The sequence below is a fragment of the Achroia grisella genome, unplaced genomic scaffold (genome assembly GCF_030625045.1).
Source record: "Achroia grisella isolate CSIRO2021 unplaced genomic scaffold, CSIRO_AGI_Agris_v1 utg777, whole genome shotgun sequence".
Classification (NCBI taxonomy): Eukaryota; Metazoa; Arthropoda; class Insecta; order Lepidoptera; family Pyralidae; genus Achroia; species Achroia grisella.
The window spans coordinates 799,454-818,303 of NW_026713017.1; the positions used below are offsets into that span (position 1 = coordinate 799,454).

The following is an 18,850-nucleotide window of genomic DNA, read 5'->3' on the forward strand; positions in this document are numbered from 1 at the left end:
TATCTTTGAATATGCTATATATAAAATTTGTTAGCATTAGAATTATAAAATGTATGTCGCTAATAGCCATCACGACAATACACATATGCATACAACGATTAAAATTTCTTATATATTGAATAAAAACAATGGGAATGAAATTAGTAGATAGTATAGAATAAAAGAGAAAATTCTTTATTCCAATGAACTTAAATTTACGCACTTTTGAATGGTCAAACTTTTTTAGTCTACCACTCATTTGGAAAACTATCTCATCACAATATCAACAAGGGGCTTGCGTTTTACTCATTTAAATAATTGTTGTAACTTTACATTTTTAAGTTGTAATGTGTGTGTACAAACTACCACCAAATTATTAATAGTAATATCACAAAGACAGACGTTAGCTATCTTATATTTTTAAAAAGCAGGCGAACCCTCGTTCATCAGTTAGTCAACTAAATGCCGGTCACGAGCAGTTCTCCACTAACGAATTAGGCCACGCATTAATGACTGGCGATCGAATTAACCGATTGATTAACATTCGTCCCCAATGAATTACATTTTCTGTAATGACGTCGCGTGATGAGGCCCTATTCAGGTTTTCATAAACGTTCATTAAGGGCCGCCGTAGATTAAAATGGCGATGTCGCGATCTGGAGCACTGTGTACAATTAGTGTGCAGAAAATAAACACAAACCGACAGAATTTAACAAAGTCAATACAAGAATGATAATCATCGAAATATGTTTAAAGATACCCCAATACAATATTATTCTTTATTGTACACACACATAAGAAAAAAAATAACAGTAATAAGGTACCTATCAGCCATACATACGTGGACGAGAAAAGAAAAAAAAATGGAAATAAAGGCATTAAAAATATATAAATAATAATTAGTCACACTATAAGAAGGAATAAACATACACAAATATATAAATATATAGACATACATAAATTGTACATAAATAATATTAATTGGTTGAGAATGGTGATTTTTGACGATTATTTATAAATAATAATATTAATATCACAGAACTATTCACACAATCCCATATAGTACCGATAGACTAAGCAAAGCTTGTGGAGAAATGGGGGGTAGCGGGTAAGGTAAGTGGACTGTATGGAATTGAAATAAAGGGGGCGCACAGTACGTACCTGCGACTGTAGAGCGGGTTTATTCTTGCACAGCTGCTGCACTCGATGAATACTAAGTTTAACACAGGCACGCACACAAAGTTACTTATTTTTAATGTCAATATTATATTAATTCATTTAAAGCGGAGCGGTTGGGACGAGATGTCACCATTCACGTTAGTAGACGAGGTCGTCGGGCGACCTCAGTTGACATACTGTGCGCGGGAAAGGGATTAGGATATGGGGAATAATACCATACCACTTGATATGTTTATAAATGGCGCGAACATCCTCCCCCGCCTTGAGAAACTAAGGGTTTCTCAAAGAAAATACAAAGAAGAGCAATATATGAAGCGGATGTACATTATAGTATATATTCCTAACATACTTATAATTAGTTATAGAGCGTAATATAATAAGAAAAACTTAATAGAATACACCTAGCGGTAAATAATAATTAAATGCGGTTTATAAGAAAAATAGAGTTTATTGAGAAGGTAAAGGGCTTAATTTAACGATTGGTCGCTTGAGCAAACCATTTTGAGTTTTAACAGATGCTACGCGAGCAATATCATCTGAGCCTGGATATATTTTCACAATGATACGCATTGGCCACCGCAGTGGTGAGACGTTATCATCATGTATAAGCACTACAGTACCAACCTTAACATTGTCTGTATTCTTAAACCACCTTTGGTGAATTAAAGAACGAAGAAGAATGGCACCTGTGTGACAGTTAACGCGGTGAAAATGATCTATTATTAAGTAAGTAATATGGTCGCGCTTAGGCAATAAAACGGGATGTTTTGCCTCGCGCGGGAAAGGTAAGTTAGCATTTGATAATCTACCTCCGATCCTAATTATACCATCGTCATCAATAAAAAGATCTAATTTACGCAGAGTTCCAGTAGGTAAATTACCCTTTTTAAGATCTCTAATAACATGAGAAAAATGAGCGACCTGAATTGCGGTAAGTATATATTTTTCAGCAATATTTAAATGAGCGGTTTCAATATATTTAGAGCGGGGCAATACGCGTATAAATCGCAGTATATAAATAGTAATTCGTAATAATTTGTTCCAGGATGAAACTTTACATGCAAGATCACAAAGCGGTGAGACTACAGTATTGGAAGCAGCTGTAACGAACGTCTTAGTATTATATTCAGGTAAGTTTTCATATTTTTCAGGTGTAAATGACTCTACCGGCCAAGAGCAGACGGGGCTACTCAGCCACGCGGGACCGTTCCACCACAACTCATGGGTAAGTAATTGTTTAGGCAGTAAACCTCTTGAAAGACAGTCGCTTGGATTATTGAATCCAGCCACGTGATAGAAATGTTTTGATTGTAAATTTTCCTGACATTTAGCCACACGATTGCTAACGAAGATATTCCACCGATGTGGTGAAGAATGAATCCATGAGAGTGCAATTTTCGAGTCAGAAAATGCATAGACGTTCTGTACAGACGTGCGTGAAGAGTAAGCATCGTAAACTAGTTTAGTTAGTTTAGACATTAAAACGGCGGCGCAAAGTTCTAGTCGCGCAAGTGAGACTACCTTAACGGGTGCGACTTTTGATTTCGCACAGACTAATCTCACGTATATATTGCCTGCGGGATCTGTCACATGTAAGTAAATAACGCAGCCGTAAGCTTTTAAACTAGCATCCGAAAACGCAACGATATTTATTATACAGTCTTGCGTGACAGATAAATGACGCGGTATTTTTAAATTAGCAAGAAGCGGTAATTGTTGTTTAAATGTAGTAAAAATAGCGGTTATATTTGTCGGAGGTACATCATCCCATCCGACTTTCTGCAGCCAAAGATCTTTAATAAGTAGTTTAGCGGTAAGTACGACAGGCGCAGCAAAACCTAATACGTCCCATAATCGGGCAATTAGGGAAAGTATGGTACGTTTTGTACACAAGCGGTCATCACAATTGATTTTAAAAACGAAAATATCATCTTGCGGGTTCCATTCGAGCCCTAATATCTTAAGGGACTCACGTCTATCAAACTCAACTTGCTGTGCAAGTTTCAGCGGTGTAGGAATGCTCTCTAGTAGGTTCTTTGAATTACTAGACCATTTAACTAATTGAAAGCCACCTGACTTAAACATATTAATTAATTGAGCGGTAGCCTCGACAGCATCAACCTCATTTAGTATAGACGTAGCTAAATCGTCCATATACAGTTCCCTTTCAGCTATAGAAGCAGCCAGCGGAAAGTTATCGCGTTCATCATCACAAAGCTGACGAATTGTACGCATGGCAAGGTAAGGACTTGACTTAAGACCAAATGCAACTCTATTAAATTGAAAGGTACGTATGGGTTCAGACGTATTAAAGCGGTACAGTATTTTTTGATATTTACGATACTCGTCGGTTACTAAAATTTGTAGGTACATTTGTTTTATATCCGCGGTTATAGCGATTGGAAATAAACGAAAATTTAATAAAAGTAAAAATAAATCAGCTTGGAGATTAGGACCCGTATGTAAAATATCATTTAGAGAAATGCCGTTATGACATTTAGCACTTGCATCAAGGACTATTCTGACCTTGGTGGTGTCTTTATCCTGCCTAATGACAGGGTGATGCGGTATGACGTAACCGTCATCCATATTATCGGATGTATTTAAAACTTCAGATAAATATTGGTTGTCTATATAGTCTTTTATGATGGCATTATAATCACCGCGCAAACCTGTACTTTCTAGTTTGCGTTCTAGCAATAGCAAGCGACGAAAAGCGGTGATACGGGAATTACCTAACTCGCTAGGATCCTTATAAAACGGTAAAACAGTACAATAACGACCTGACGAGTCGCGGGACACGGTAGAAGAGTACATTTGCTCGCATTCCTTTTCTGCGGGACTTAAATATTTATTTATAGGAACCTCCTCTAATTCCCAGAATTTAGAGAGAGAATCATTAAGATTATTTTCAATACATGTTAAGAAAGCAGAGGAAGATGAGTCTTGTTGAGGCGCGGTATGATCACGATCAGATGTGGTCGCATTATTACAGGGAACGTCACCAATAAAAACATAACCAAAAATAGTTTCTATGGCTGGCGGTGCGGGTGGACTTATTATTTTTCCACTTAAAAGAATATAAGGGAACAAATTTGCTCCTAATACAAGTTCGATCTCACCTGGCATATGCCAGTGAGGATCTGCAAGCGGTAAGTCGACTAAATGACTTATAACAGACGTATCTATATATTCAATAGGTAGCCGATCGGTAATACAATCGACAACTAACGCGGTTATAGTGAAGCTTTGTTCGTTATGTTTATCGGAAATCATTAATTTAACATAGCCCTTTATAGGCCTCGTTGTTAATCCGACACCTTTTAAAAATGAATTCGTAAGCGGAATTATGTTTAAGTTTAATTGTTTACAACAATCAATCGTAATAAGGTTATGTTGCGAAGCATTGTCTAAAAGGCAACGAACAGTACGTATTATATTTTTGTTATAGTTACGAACAATAACAGACGCTGTAGACAGAAGTACCTCTGTACGCACTTTACTCGTTGGACATACAACACCAGGCATGGCTGCTGTAGTGGTAGGTACTCGAGTGCACAACGACAAAGGTGCGGGCATCGCGATTTCAATGGGCGCTTTTGAGTCCCCGTCAGGAGTCAACTTACATTGCGTTGGAGTACGACAGGGGACTGGCGGGAGTGCGGGAGCGGCGATCGTAGATCGATCACTCATCTCATTAGATCGATGAGTGTAGAGCGGTGTATTATTATTTTGTGCCTTATCTAAATGTAATAAGGAATGATGTCGCTTATTACAAGTTCTACATTTATATTTAGAATTACAAGTGGACACAGAATGCGTTATACTAAGGCAATTTACACAACCTCGTTTAGATTTAATAAAATCTAATCGATTTTTCGGCAGCATTGATTTAAATGTGGAACAGGTATATAACTGATAATGTTCCGAAGTATTACACATAGAACAAGGAGCTCGGTGACCAGAAGTGTCACTTCGTGTAACAAACGAATGTACATTTTGCGGGCGGTTGTTTTTAATATTAGTTAATGTGTTGCGGCTTACTGAATTAATATTATTACTCGTGCGGTCTAATATTTTCACCTGACTTTTTATAAATTCCACAAAATCCATATAACTCGGAATATCTTTATTTCTAGCGGTCATTTCGAAAGCCTGTGTAGTACTTAAATCCACCTTTCGTAAGGCTAAGTTCAATAAAATAAAATCTTGCATATCATCAATCTTTAATTGACGCATAGCAGCTACAGCGGCATCGAAAGTTTCGATGAAATTATTTAATGAAGCGGAATTATTTGTGGCCGATTTAATGTTAAATAATGTAGAAATATAATATGAACCTAAGGCTCTTTTATCCTGATATTTCTTTACTAAACTTTTCCATATGGAAGTATAATTATCATCAGACGGAATTATACCGGCCATTATTTTTTGAGCGCTTCCAGTTAATTTACTAAGTAAATACTGAATTCTTTGTGAATCGGTTAAATCGGTGTTACAATGAATATTACTCCTAAAGGATTCATAAAAGCTAGACCACGTGGACATATTCCCGTCAAAACAAGGAATACAGAGAGGTTCTAGTTTGATACTAGATTTATTATGCGGTACCGATTGTGAAGACGAAGGCTTATTCGCTTCGCTTAATATTAAACGACATCTTTTTATTCGACTAAAAATATCTTCAAACGTTAAAAGTGCCTGGTAATCAGGTTCAAATTTAGGATTCAACTGCATTTGTAACTCGTTTATAGAATCTAAATTTTGTATATATTCATAGCGCAGTGTATCAATGGTTTCACTGTCCGCCATGAATGCCTCTGCGGAGCGTAAGTCGATTGACGACGGTGACAGATTTTTACAAGTATCACGCAATCTTGTAATACGTTGAAATATAGCTCTGTTTCTAGCTTCTAGCATTTTTAAATTCGACTCCATTATCGTTACGATTATTGGCGTTGAAAAATACAAATTAATGTAGGTAAGTATGTACGCTTACTGCGTAATATGTATTATACAAATAATAAAGTATTATTATTAATTAAGCGGTAAATGCGGTAATTATTAGAAAATATACCCAAGACTAGGCTTATAGGTATGGCGTACTAATATATTAAGTACAGAAAATGCGTATGCGCGGGTGAATATAAGAATAGGTACAAAGAAGCGGTATGGCTTATAGCGGGCGGTACAATATAATGAAATTATGTACCTATCAATGCGGGGATGTAAATCTCGTCCTAATTATAGTATTTAAGCGGTAGGTATCCGGTTCGAAGGCGTACCATGGAGAAATGGGGGGTAGCGGGTAAGGTAAGTGGACTGTATGGAATTGAAATAAAGGGGGCGCACAGTACGTACCTGCGACTGTAGAGCGGGTTTATTCTTGCACAGCTGCTGCACTCGATGAATACTAAGTTTAACACAGGCACGCACACAAAGTTACTTATTTTTAATGTCAATATTATATTAATTCATTTAAAGCGGAGCGGTTGGGACGAGATGTCACCATTCACGTTAGTAGACGAGGTCGTCGGGCGACCTCAGTTGACATACTGTGCGCGGGAAAGGGATTAGGATATGGGGAATAATACCATACCACTTGATATGTTTATAAATGGCGCGAACAGCTTGTGTAACCCATAATACTAGACAACTGATATAAATACATGTAAATATATTCCGCCAAATGTGCTGGTACGTACTGTGCATAAAACATTGTGTACATAAAAGTATGTAAATAAATAGATATATTTTTTGGAAATACATAACATACATAGAAAACACCCTGATCGACACAAATCATACACATCAATTCAAATGTTTGTACCGTGCGAGGAATTGAACCGACCATCGTATGTAAGGCGAACTGCTATACCGCTACATTATCAAGACAGTCAAAATAAATAATATAGCATCAGCTACCATTTTCCATAAAAATGAGCGCCAGTTAATTTGTCATTTCAGTAATATTACAAATATAATAGACTAAAAACTAAATATGTAGGTCTAACTGTTACAGACAAACGTAACAGTCCAATATTTTGACGTTTAAATCGTTAAATAATTTAAGCACTAACTTTTAGTTGTAACTTCTTCAACACCTATTAACAGCTATAAAGGTAAGCCTATATAAGGATATAGGCTTCGTAAGAAGTCGCGAATAAGTGGCATTTGGGATGAAGGCATCCCAAATGCCACTTATTCGCGACTTCTTCGTCAACTATTAACAGTTATAAAAATCAGCGCATATCCTTCTTCATCCCAAATGTGTTTCATAATGATTGATATAGGTGTTAAAGCGTTACAAACTAACAAACCCCCATTAGCACTGGCAACATTAGTTAGGATTATTTGAAGAATGTTGCCTCTGAGTAAAATTTGGTTGCATTAATACCGCGTCAAGCGCTCGGCTTTTTCCCCAGCCTGTGTATTATCACTATTCGAGAAATGTTTGGCACCGCAAGTTCACGCTACAAAGTTCATACACGTTTAAAGCTGAAAGCTTTTCAGTGTATGCGATAAACTGGTCATATTTAAACAGAAAGAAAATATTCCAAATTTACCAATTAATTATTGAAGGTTCTAATGTAATGTTGTATGTATTATTTACAGAATTGTCATTTCAATTTACGTACTTCTTGTTTTATTTTGATGCGGGGGATTATTCATATTTCGCTATATTCCCAGAGCACACTTTTCTTTCTTTTCAACTAAAATACCACCTAAACTAAACTATAGGTTTAAAAATAATATAAGACTACCTGAAACACATGGTTAAGTAGGTAAACCAAGATTAATAATTATGACCATCATTTTTTAACTTGAGTTAGTATCATCAAAATAATTATTTTAGTAAACATGCAATTGTGATTACAACTTTTAGGTATATAAATATTAATAGATTCTATATTGTACATATTATCTGTAAAAATAGTTGTAAGAGTAGAAATAAATAAATTAATACTTAATGTAATCTTATATTTTAAAATGGCAATAACCAAGACAAAGAGAAACGTTTATTTCCGGAAACAGAATAATTTTAATATTAATAATACCCCTAAACAATTCACACAACGTCATCTAATCCAAAATAAGCTAAGCTAGTGTTATGGATATGGATATGGACTAGACAACACATTTAGTTTAATATCAGTTAGATATATTTTTTTATAAATACATACATAATATAAATAGAAAATACAAACAATCGTAGTCAGAATGTACCGTGCAAGGAATCGAACCCTAGATCACCGAGCCAGTTTAATAAAATTTTGTTGTATCGAACACGTTTCAGTTGTAAAAATCTCATCGCCCAATTACTAAATCTATTCCGTTATCAATATTTCAACACTACATACTGTAGCTTTCTTATTCAAAAAGCATTAAACAAATCGTGTTAGCTACGAAGATACTGACTTGTCGACGGAGTTGCTGCACTAACCTTGTACATTGTCTGAAATTTAATTATAATACTGAGAACTACTGCTACTGTACTTTACTAGTTTATAAGGCCACTAGCTATTGATCGTGGATTCGCCTGTCCAATTTCAAATAAATCGCGGCCGCCCTCTTTCCTCTAGCCCAGCGCATTACATCGTTTCAAACGGTCGTGCAATTTTTTTTACCCTGACCCTTTATGAGAATCGTAGCTTGATATTTATTTTGTAATGTGACAAATGCAAAAAAAAAGTATTTTCGAATCCAACTGTTAGTTTCAGAGATTAGCACCTTCAAACATATAAACAAACTTCATATTAAGTAGTACAGGTGGACATGACAAACAGTTAGATTATCAGTTTTCACACATTGTTAGACAGTAAATATGTACCAATTAACACATCCGCAACTCCACTTCGTCTCCCCGATAGCGTTCGACTATTTCTCAAATCAATTTTTATACGAATCGATCGATTCTTGATTATGTAACAAAAATCGGGCAAAAGCGTGTCGGACACGCTTTAATCGTGTTCCGTAGTCGTTTTAAGATTTTAACATCGCTCAGCGGGCCGACTTTGACGCAATCAAATCGAAATACCATAAAATTGATGGCATTTATTCGATACTTACTTATATTGTTAATTATATAGCTCATATATATATATAATATATACTAGCTGTACACGCTACTTCGTCCGCGTGGAATTTTATTTATTTTTTTAAAATAAAAGTAGCCTAAGTTACTCCTTATTACATTACCTGCCAAAAAAAGTCCCGTCAAAATCAGTCCAGCCATTTCAGAGATTAGCCGGAACAAACAGACAGACAAAATTGTTAATTTGGTGTATGTACCGTATTTATTTTTATATGCATGTAGTATATAGTAGACACTTCAATTTTATTTATATGTATAGATGCATACATATCTAATTTTGTCCTAACACTTCATATGCAGTGATGTCGAATTTAAAACTATTATTTTGTTGATATTTGTGAACCTGGCAGTGGGTTAGTTTGTTTTATAAATTATGTCAACATATACATCTAGCCCACATATATTTAACTGTATGTTTTATTTATTTTCCTATAATAAATAAATAAATTGTACAGGTGTATGGGGGCGTTATTGTAATGCGGAGATTTTATTATGAAGCTATCTAGTCCCACGGTAAGCAGTGCTTGTGTTATGAGTACTAGACAACTGATATAAATACTTAGATATATACATAGAATACACACAGACCGATACAAACAATCATACTCATGAATACAAATGTTTGCATCGTGCGAGGAATCGAACCTGTGACCATTAGAAGTAAAGCGGTGTGCTAAACTGCTAAACCACAGAGGCCGTTAAATATTCAATCCTATATTAATTCTCAGACTCACTCATTATTTCCTATAAGGTGTACTAATTGGATATACTCTACTATAATTAGAATTGTTTCGTCTTATAGGACGTCTATGCTCTGCTGGTAAAGTCAAAGTACAGGACTACTTTAATGTTTAAATGAAAATGATGCTAAAGAAAATTACTTATACTTAATGATAATGACTGACGAGATGTTAATAAACATACTGTTACCGTTTAGGGACAACTGGTACATTAATTAGAAGTATTATTGTAAGCACACGTCTGTGTGTCACCTCATGAACGTCGAGGTGAAACAACAGCAGACAAAATAATCAACAGAACGCGTTGCGAACACAATGCGCGCGTGTGGTGAGACTTGGCGGCGTGTGGGGGGTGCCGGGTGCGATCGTGGGGGCGATACCTAATCTACCTACATATTTATCTTGGGTCGTGTTCTCTAAGCGATGAGTTCGGGGGGCTGTGTTCAGAATTTGTAATTTACAGGTCATCAAAGGACTAAACTAAGGTTATATTGTCTTAACCGGTCTAATTAGGATTTCCGGGAGCGGCATAAAAGCAATGTACATTCATTGTCTCGGTGGGAGACTTAACTACTCCTTTTTTTAACCGACTTGAAAAATGAGGTAGATTTAGTAGCATGTCGTCTAATGGGACCGAATCCGAACTATTTTTGCCGCCAAACAGCTAGTGTTGTAAGTTGTGTTCGGCTTAAATGTAGAGATATGGCAGTGAAAATACAGGGTACAAAGTCAGAAGAATGAAAACGGTGAAGAATCTACAGGACAACGCAGTATCTTTCGTCATCGTGGTTTTCATGTATGAATCATTTTCCATCAGATCCACCGTCAGCTTGTTTGCCATTCGAGTGAAATATAAAAAAGAGAAGATAATATATTCGTAAGGAGACAGATATATAAAAAAGTATATTACACATTTTATCATTCTCTGGATAACATAAAATGCGAATAGAAAAACAATGCACAAGTGGGTTAAATAGAAAAAAATATTGAATTAAAGATCCGATCATCACGAAATACAGTATTTATGACATATATATATAATGTTCAATCCATCATGAAAGCGGGGATAAAGCACTCAACAACAGCTTCATCATCATCCTCATATATAGCCTATACCGTAATAAAAAGATTTTATTCCAATAAAATCATTAATCATTAAAATATTCATTATTTAGATACCTCGATCGTTACTGAATTTTAATTGCAACATCATTCATCATTCAAAAGAACCCTACACATTGTACAAGACGGTACGCTAAATGTCTTGCGTGAGACTCGCCTCTGGCGAGACATAATGTGTACGCCTCTCTACACTCTCCCTGGTTGTCACTCATTTGATTATACGTTTGATCATGACGGACGTACGGGTATTACAGGCTGCTTTGTATATCATGTTATATGGATATACAGTACTCCTTTGTACATAAATAAGTAAAACAAATTTAATTACAAAATAAATAGACCGTTAGCGGTTACACATGACTTTGTTTGCCTTTTATAAAAGGAAACCTATGTCCATAGATAGATAAATAGCATTAAGATCTGTTTAACCGTTTAACTTTAAAATGTAAAAAAAGTGTGCTACAGATTAGGAAGCAAAACTCAAATTTTAGACTACACGTTAATTTTTTTGACTTACTATTTGATAATAGGAAGAAACACCACGTTCAGGGTGATCCTTCCAAAAACTTGAAGCGAACCTAGAATTTTATTAGAAAGCGTGAGAGTAGAATAGAATTCCAAATTTGAAATTTAACGTTATGAACGAACACGGCTGCTATATATTCTGTGGTATTTTGACGACCACCATGTTCGATTCTGTTATGTCACGACGACGGTATATTGTCACGTGCTCGTTGTCACGTCACACGCTCCGTCTCGTCACTGTGACAAAATGACAGCAGCTCGTCGGGCGTGAGCGGGAGCGGTGTACTGTATCATTTATTACCCCTGTCACAACACAACGTGTCGTCAATCAAAACATACGAGGGCTCGGCTGACCATGATCGACTAAACACATTATCCCGAGGATATAATCAAAATGCGGAGATATTTTAATAATATCCATCAATATAAATACATATACATCTAGTATTAGGGCGTATATATCATGTATACTAATATTATAAAGAGGTAAAGTTTGTGATGTTGTACGGGGTAATTTCTAGATCTACTGAACCGATTTAGAAAATACTTTTACCAACAGAAAGCCACATTATTTTTTAGTGTTATAGGCTATAATATCACATTACGGTCAATAGCGCAGCTGCAACGAAAAATGTTGTCTAAACGGCGAATATATGACGCGGACGAAGTTTCGTTGGTTTACTAGTAATATATATAATTAGTCTATACGTGTGTTTGTCATTTAACTCCTACGAAAAGGTTGGACTGATTTATAAGAACTAAATCGGTTCTTTTTATTTTTTTTTTGTAAATCGGTCGAAGTGTTTTGAAAGAATTGGGCAATTAGAAAATATTGGTATTTCATGGGTTTCTGTGTGTTTTAAAAACTCATTTGGCCCCGGTAGTCATTAGATGCATTGCCAATTGTCAAAGTAGTGAACAACTCTTTACAAAAACAAATATATTATTTGTTGTTTTAATATATATATATATATATATTTAGGAGGATGTTTTAATATAACGCGGCAAGAGGCGGTAGGCTGCCTTCTCTAGGATTGATTTGGGGTCAGCCGCCTCCAGGGAAACCAGTGTTGTGCTAAACTGGCATATATTAGTACTCAACCAGATGAGATTCAAAATACAAATTCGAATTCAAAATATCTTTATTCATGTAGGTCTATTACAGACTCTTATGATATGTCAAATCTACCGTCAGTTCGGAATGATTTCGAGAGGAGAAGAATTGACAAGAATTTATAAATCTAAATAAAATTATGAAATGTAACAAACACATATCCTTCATTACCGGTGTTCATAACCCACAGAATGTTAAAACAAAGTTTGATGTCAACCAGAATTTACCTTGACTTCTTCGAGTAGGAGAGTAAAATAGGCTACAACACTCAACATTTTTATGTAATCCAAGCCTTTATCAGCTTACATACGGATTTATTTCGGGTAATAAATAGAGAATAAAATGAGTCACTCCAAGATTCTTGTGAACAATATTGCTTCAATACATTCTTATATTGAACTTGTGTCATATTTACCTCAACAACAAAAGCGATCAATGTATAAATATATCAAAGAACTTGAAAAAGAGTGTTCTCAACATAAGGCTCTGGTATTTATATATTCTGTTATGGTATATTCTTTTTCAAAAGATATTCGTCAGTTTGACACTCTTATCAGTAAGAGGTATAACAAATAGCCTACCACCTATTCTCAGGCCTACCAAATGTACACCAATAATTTAAAGATAAGACACTGTGACTAGATATTTTTATATTTTAAATCTGACTGACTTATACTTTAGACTGTCAGGGGTACTGGGAATTTCCTCCATGATACCATTACTAAAATTACTTTTTTTTTATTGTGGTCAAAATAATAAAACATTTCCGACGCCATTTAACAAAACACAAAGTATTTTTTACATTTTACATAATATAAATGACATATTTAGTGCTATTTTAATTGTACTCTACTTAGAATATTCAAATTTACTAAAAGCGGACTAAAAACGAATTCTATATTCATCTAAATGTAGGTTTGAAAGGTACACCGCACCATCTATAATATTTTATACACACAATAAAAAAAATCCTGGATATTCGCGGCGAAAACATTAACCGAATTATCCGTTACAACTCAACTCAAAATATATATTTTTATGACGTCCGTCGGACCCGTTGGTGAAATCAAACGATTTTAGATTCTAATGCAAAGGCAATAACACCGAATATAAATAATCTAGAGCTCCGAAATTGACCAGAATTAGCTATTATGCAAATCTGAATTCAGCGCAAAAAATCGGATGCCTACTTTACGTGGAAAACGTGAAAGGCTAAGTAGTACTGTGGAGTATCAAATAACTTGCCCGCTTTGTTATGGTAATTCCGTACTGAAATTATCTCTTCACCGTATAATCTTGGGAGAAATAAAAAGTTTGCGGCGTGGCCCTTTTATTATATTTCTATTTGGCATCAAATCTGAGCCGGGTTGATTCCGACCGTTCCCGGTGACTGTTTTGGTGCGTAATAAATATTTATGTTGCGGCTTTCTTGCTACCGTATATAATACTAAATATAAAGCAGGTTTTTTAAATTCAACTCAATAATACGATCAATCTGTATCACAGACGTGGATTTATGAAATAAGTACTTTGAGTGTCAATCTTTCGCTCGAGTTGTGTTGAAAAGTAAGTAATCATTATGATATTTGGCAAACCTACTACTTTGATTCACAAATATTTTTTTTAAAGTACCTGGAATGTGAAACAAGCTGACGGTTCATCAGATTAAGCATTATTAACTTCACGTTATCAAGTCGTAACAACTCATGTGTTTCCATTCCGAAGAGCTAAGCTACCTTGAGTCCTTGTTCTGTAATTTTTCCTTAAAAATATAATTTTAGCGTTGTCTCTTTCAACTGAAACTATTTTAGAGAGAGAACTAGCTATCTGCCCTGGTTTCGCACGGGTGTACATGTATTATACACATAAAACTTCCTTTTGAATAACTATATCCATTGCTGGAACATTACAACCCGTTGCACACTGACAGCGAGAACGACTTTGTTTTATACTATGTAAAAATAAAGAGGAAGCTGATTTCTGTCTGAAATTGATAACTCACGAAGCTAGTAAAATCGTAATATGGATAATCGGGTTAAGCGGACAAAGTGCGTATAAAAACTATTGTTATATAAAAACAAATTGACATAAATGGGACTGCATCAGAGACGACATCAAACAACATATCCGAGTAATGTAACCATCGAGATGGGTAGATATTGGAAATCTAAGTTGAGGAATCAGGAACCATAGTCCTCGCCTCGGTACCCTTGCAACCGAATCTATGGCGAATTAAATGGAATTTCCACTCGAGTGATTTCCGTATCTTTGAACCCAACATAGCCACCAGTAGAGTAAATGATCAAACGAAACAACCCGTCCATCTGTGCGAATGTGGCAGAAAGATACACGTTTTACTGGGAGGCTTTGAAGACCAACGCGGATATAGATCAACCCTCTAAGGGTTGAACTTATCAGAATCGTAGCAAAACGTTTTGCGTAAACAGAATTGTATTTTGACCACAAGAGTAAATTACCTACAATTATGTCTTTTGTCGGTAATTGTAATCGGATCCAGGTGAATCCACGACAATATTTCACATGTACTACAAAAATCGTCAAACAATATCATATGTTATCTTCTTATACATGAAGATGGACCAATCTGATAACAATAATATCCCTGTACAATACATACAATGCAATCTAGTCCCAGAAAAATCCATCGCTAATTAGAGATCGTATACTGCAATTGAAGTCAAACTTATAAAATTGTTGATCCTGATTATCACCGCACAGCCAAAAGCACAAAGTTTAGAAAATGATTCTAAATAATTCTAAGATTCTAAAAGAATTTTAGAAAATTGTAACGACAAAACTACACTAAAGGTAAATCCGTAGGAAACATCTAGTTTCTTTAGTTAAGATAAAGTTCTAATACTATTAGATACTAGAATAAAGTACTCACATGGCGCTGGACTGGGTGGCTCTGCGTATATGCCGATAGATTTGCTGGGGTCGTCGATGAGGGACTGCGCGAGATGGTAATCGCCAAGCTTGTGTTGGATCTGCTGGCTCACGTGGTCCCTGTTGCCAGTCACCTGCACAACAACAGCAAAAGTTAACATCTTATTTGTATAACATGAACGCATTTTATCTTGAGTCAGAACTAGAGCTTTTGGTATGAGAATATTACAACATATATTTTTTATATCGTTCCATACCAAAATTCTCAGTTAGTTAATATATATATGAAGACTTAAATGATGACTTTGTAATCTGAAGTATTCTAATGAAAGCTATGATAGTTCAGATGTACAATTATGAGGTGCTAACTACAGCACGTATGTCACAGTCAGTTGAATGACGCAGGAAAAACAACACACAACTACACAAAAGATTTTTTATGACAAATTTAAATTTTCCGATAACAGTTGCATAATAAAGATAGACAATAGCATGAATATATCCATTATTCTATCTTATTCCATCACTGTTAATGAAAAAATTAATGTTATTACTAATTATTATCGTGTAATGATTTGCTTACGCTATATCGTTGTTAAAGGATCTGGTAGATGCAATGCATTTTACTTTTCCACTAATATATTATAATAACTTATTCTTCTTTTTTACATAAGACATCATCTTTCATTCTATTTAATATAACATTAATAAAATCAATACACTATAATTTTGCTTTTTATCCTCTGCATAACGTATACTACCTAATTTGTTACTTTACAATTTACTTATTACTCTTACAACTTTCAGAAAGCCGTTTACACATTTTAAATTCTATCACTCTTTGTAACTAACTGCTTTACACTTGTCTACAGGACTCGGTCGGCTACTTTTTGCACTGGAAACATTCGCTGTCTTGCTACTGTTTGCTTCAGTTGGATAACCTTGGAATGGTATCCCCACACTATATTGTTCGGCATTTCTCTCCATTCCTCTATTGTTTGCTTATAAATATTGTCACTTTACTTGCCTTATAATTATCAATTCAAGAACTACTATTTATTAATGATGCCATTTGTAAATGCCTTACCATATTTCAAGTATTCAATTTTTAAAATACTGTATTTCCTCTAAAGTTTTACTTGGCATCTTAAATATTTATTGCGGCCGTAAAAATACTAATTTATCTATGTATTTTTGTATTATTTCCACACGCTCTTCTCGTTGTATAAACATTACTTAAACAGCAATATGACTGTTTTGATAGATTGGAGAAAAATCTAGGATTCTGACATGCTAGATCTAGATTCAGCTCAGTAGAGATATGATATATATTACTAACAATCCGGAATAATTATGGCAGTCGAGATTCGACTTTGTGAATTTATCTGCCAAGTTTGGGTGCCCATTTGTTAATTACCTCTTGTCGTGACACAATATAAATACACATATATATATATATATATATATATATATATATCTTTTTAGTAACTAATTTAGGATACGTTAGAGCGAAATATAAATTCCTTCTATTTCAAAACTTGACGGTCTCGGTGGTCTCTAGCGGATTAGCACATCGCTTTAGTTCCGATGGTCGCGGGCTCGATTCCTTACAGGATACAAACATTTAGTATGAGTGTTTGTATTGGTCTAGATGTTTTCTGTGTATTACGTATGCAATTACAACAGAAAAAAAGTATTAATATTAATTAATAGTACGCCTAATACAGCTTTGCTAGTGTAGGATTAGACGGCGCTGTGTAATATCCCGGTTTATTATTATTATATAAAAAAGTATATATAGTATAGTAGGTTATTATTATTATATAATAAAGTAAATCACAGAAACGCATATTGTTACTTTATGATAGAAATAGGTAAAACATTGGTACAGTGCCCACGCGTACTATTTACGCAGCTCTATTCACAACTGTATCATTAATATTTACAAGGTATCCACGTGAATAAGTATATCCACTATCATTAAGAGGCCAATGGTAACAAAATCAAAATCGGTGTTTGTATTTTGGACATTATATTTTTACGTTTAGTTTTAATTATTAATAACATTTTTATTAAATTTTTATTTTCACAATTTGACCCACTCAACACTTCCTATGTATGCTCTATTGGGTTAACTGGAATAGATCTCTTTTACAGATAAGTCCAAGTAACAAAGGATTGCTGACATTTCTAATTAAAATGTATTTAAGTGCAATAAAGAATACATATAAAATCTAAGCATAATTTTCTCTCTGATCTATTTGGATGGTGACTTCTAACAAATATTTGACGAGTCATACAAATATTATCTCTAAATGCGAATATCGTAACCCCTAATAAGGAAGGGGTCCATTTATGGCTCAATTAAATTGATCTTACACATCATGATCAGGAATATCAAGACCTTGTAATTGACGAAGATAAATAAACATTTTGAACGTAAGCGAATTGATAAATTGATTTCGTAATTAACATTATTGTTCAGATATTCGTAGATGTCACAATTAATTGATTCCGTTGTTGTGGAAGGTCGGTGTTAAATAAATAGTTAAGTGATGCCTTTATGTTCACTGAAAACAAAATGCTTTAGAACTGACCTTTTCAAACTTAGATTTTATCTATAGGCAGACAACTAAAAGCTTAAATTGTTATTTTAATAAAGAGATTGCAAGTTTCTGAGAACTTTTCTTAGTGCGAATTTGTAACATAGATAGGTAAAATTATGAAATTAAATTCTTTTGTTTTACCTCTGCATATATTGCTATAGTATCTTTTTTAAATTTTTAACTACCTAAGACTTTATTGAAAACTAGATTTTAATGATAATTTTTGCAATCAATAGGAACGGCCTCGGTAGTGTAGTGGTTTAACACACCGATTTCCTTCGTTGGTCGTGGATTCCGTTCCTCGCACGGTGCAAACATTTGTATTCATAACTTTGTATAGGTCTTAGAATTTTCTAGGTATATTATGTATTTACAAAAAAAATATATCTAAAGAATTTTATATCAGTACCTATAAAACAAGTTCTGCTTACTATGGGACTAGATGGCGCTGTGTTAATAGTCCAGGGTTATTTATGTATTTAATAGAACTCATATTTACTTTAATTTTAAGATAATTAGAAGATTTTAAAGTTCCCCATAGAACAACCGATTCTCAATGCTATCATACAAAACAGTACTCCGG

General features: G+C 34.6%; 1 protein-coding gene across 1 annotated transcript in view; it reads right to left on the reverse strand.

Moving 5' to 3' along the window:
* LOC131850587 (AF4/FMR2 family member 3) overlaps positions 1 to 18,850 on the reverse strand; it is a 149,358-nt gene that overhangs the window by 91,443 nt on the left and 39,065 nt on the right. Inside the window, exon 3 of the mRNA XM_059200873.1 lies at positions 15,663 to 15,795. Within this exon, the coding sequence (XP_059056856.1) occupies positions 15,663 to 15,795 (133 nt within the window). The remainder of the gene's footprint in view (positions 1 to 15,662; positions 15,796 to 18,850) is intronic.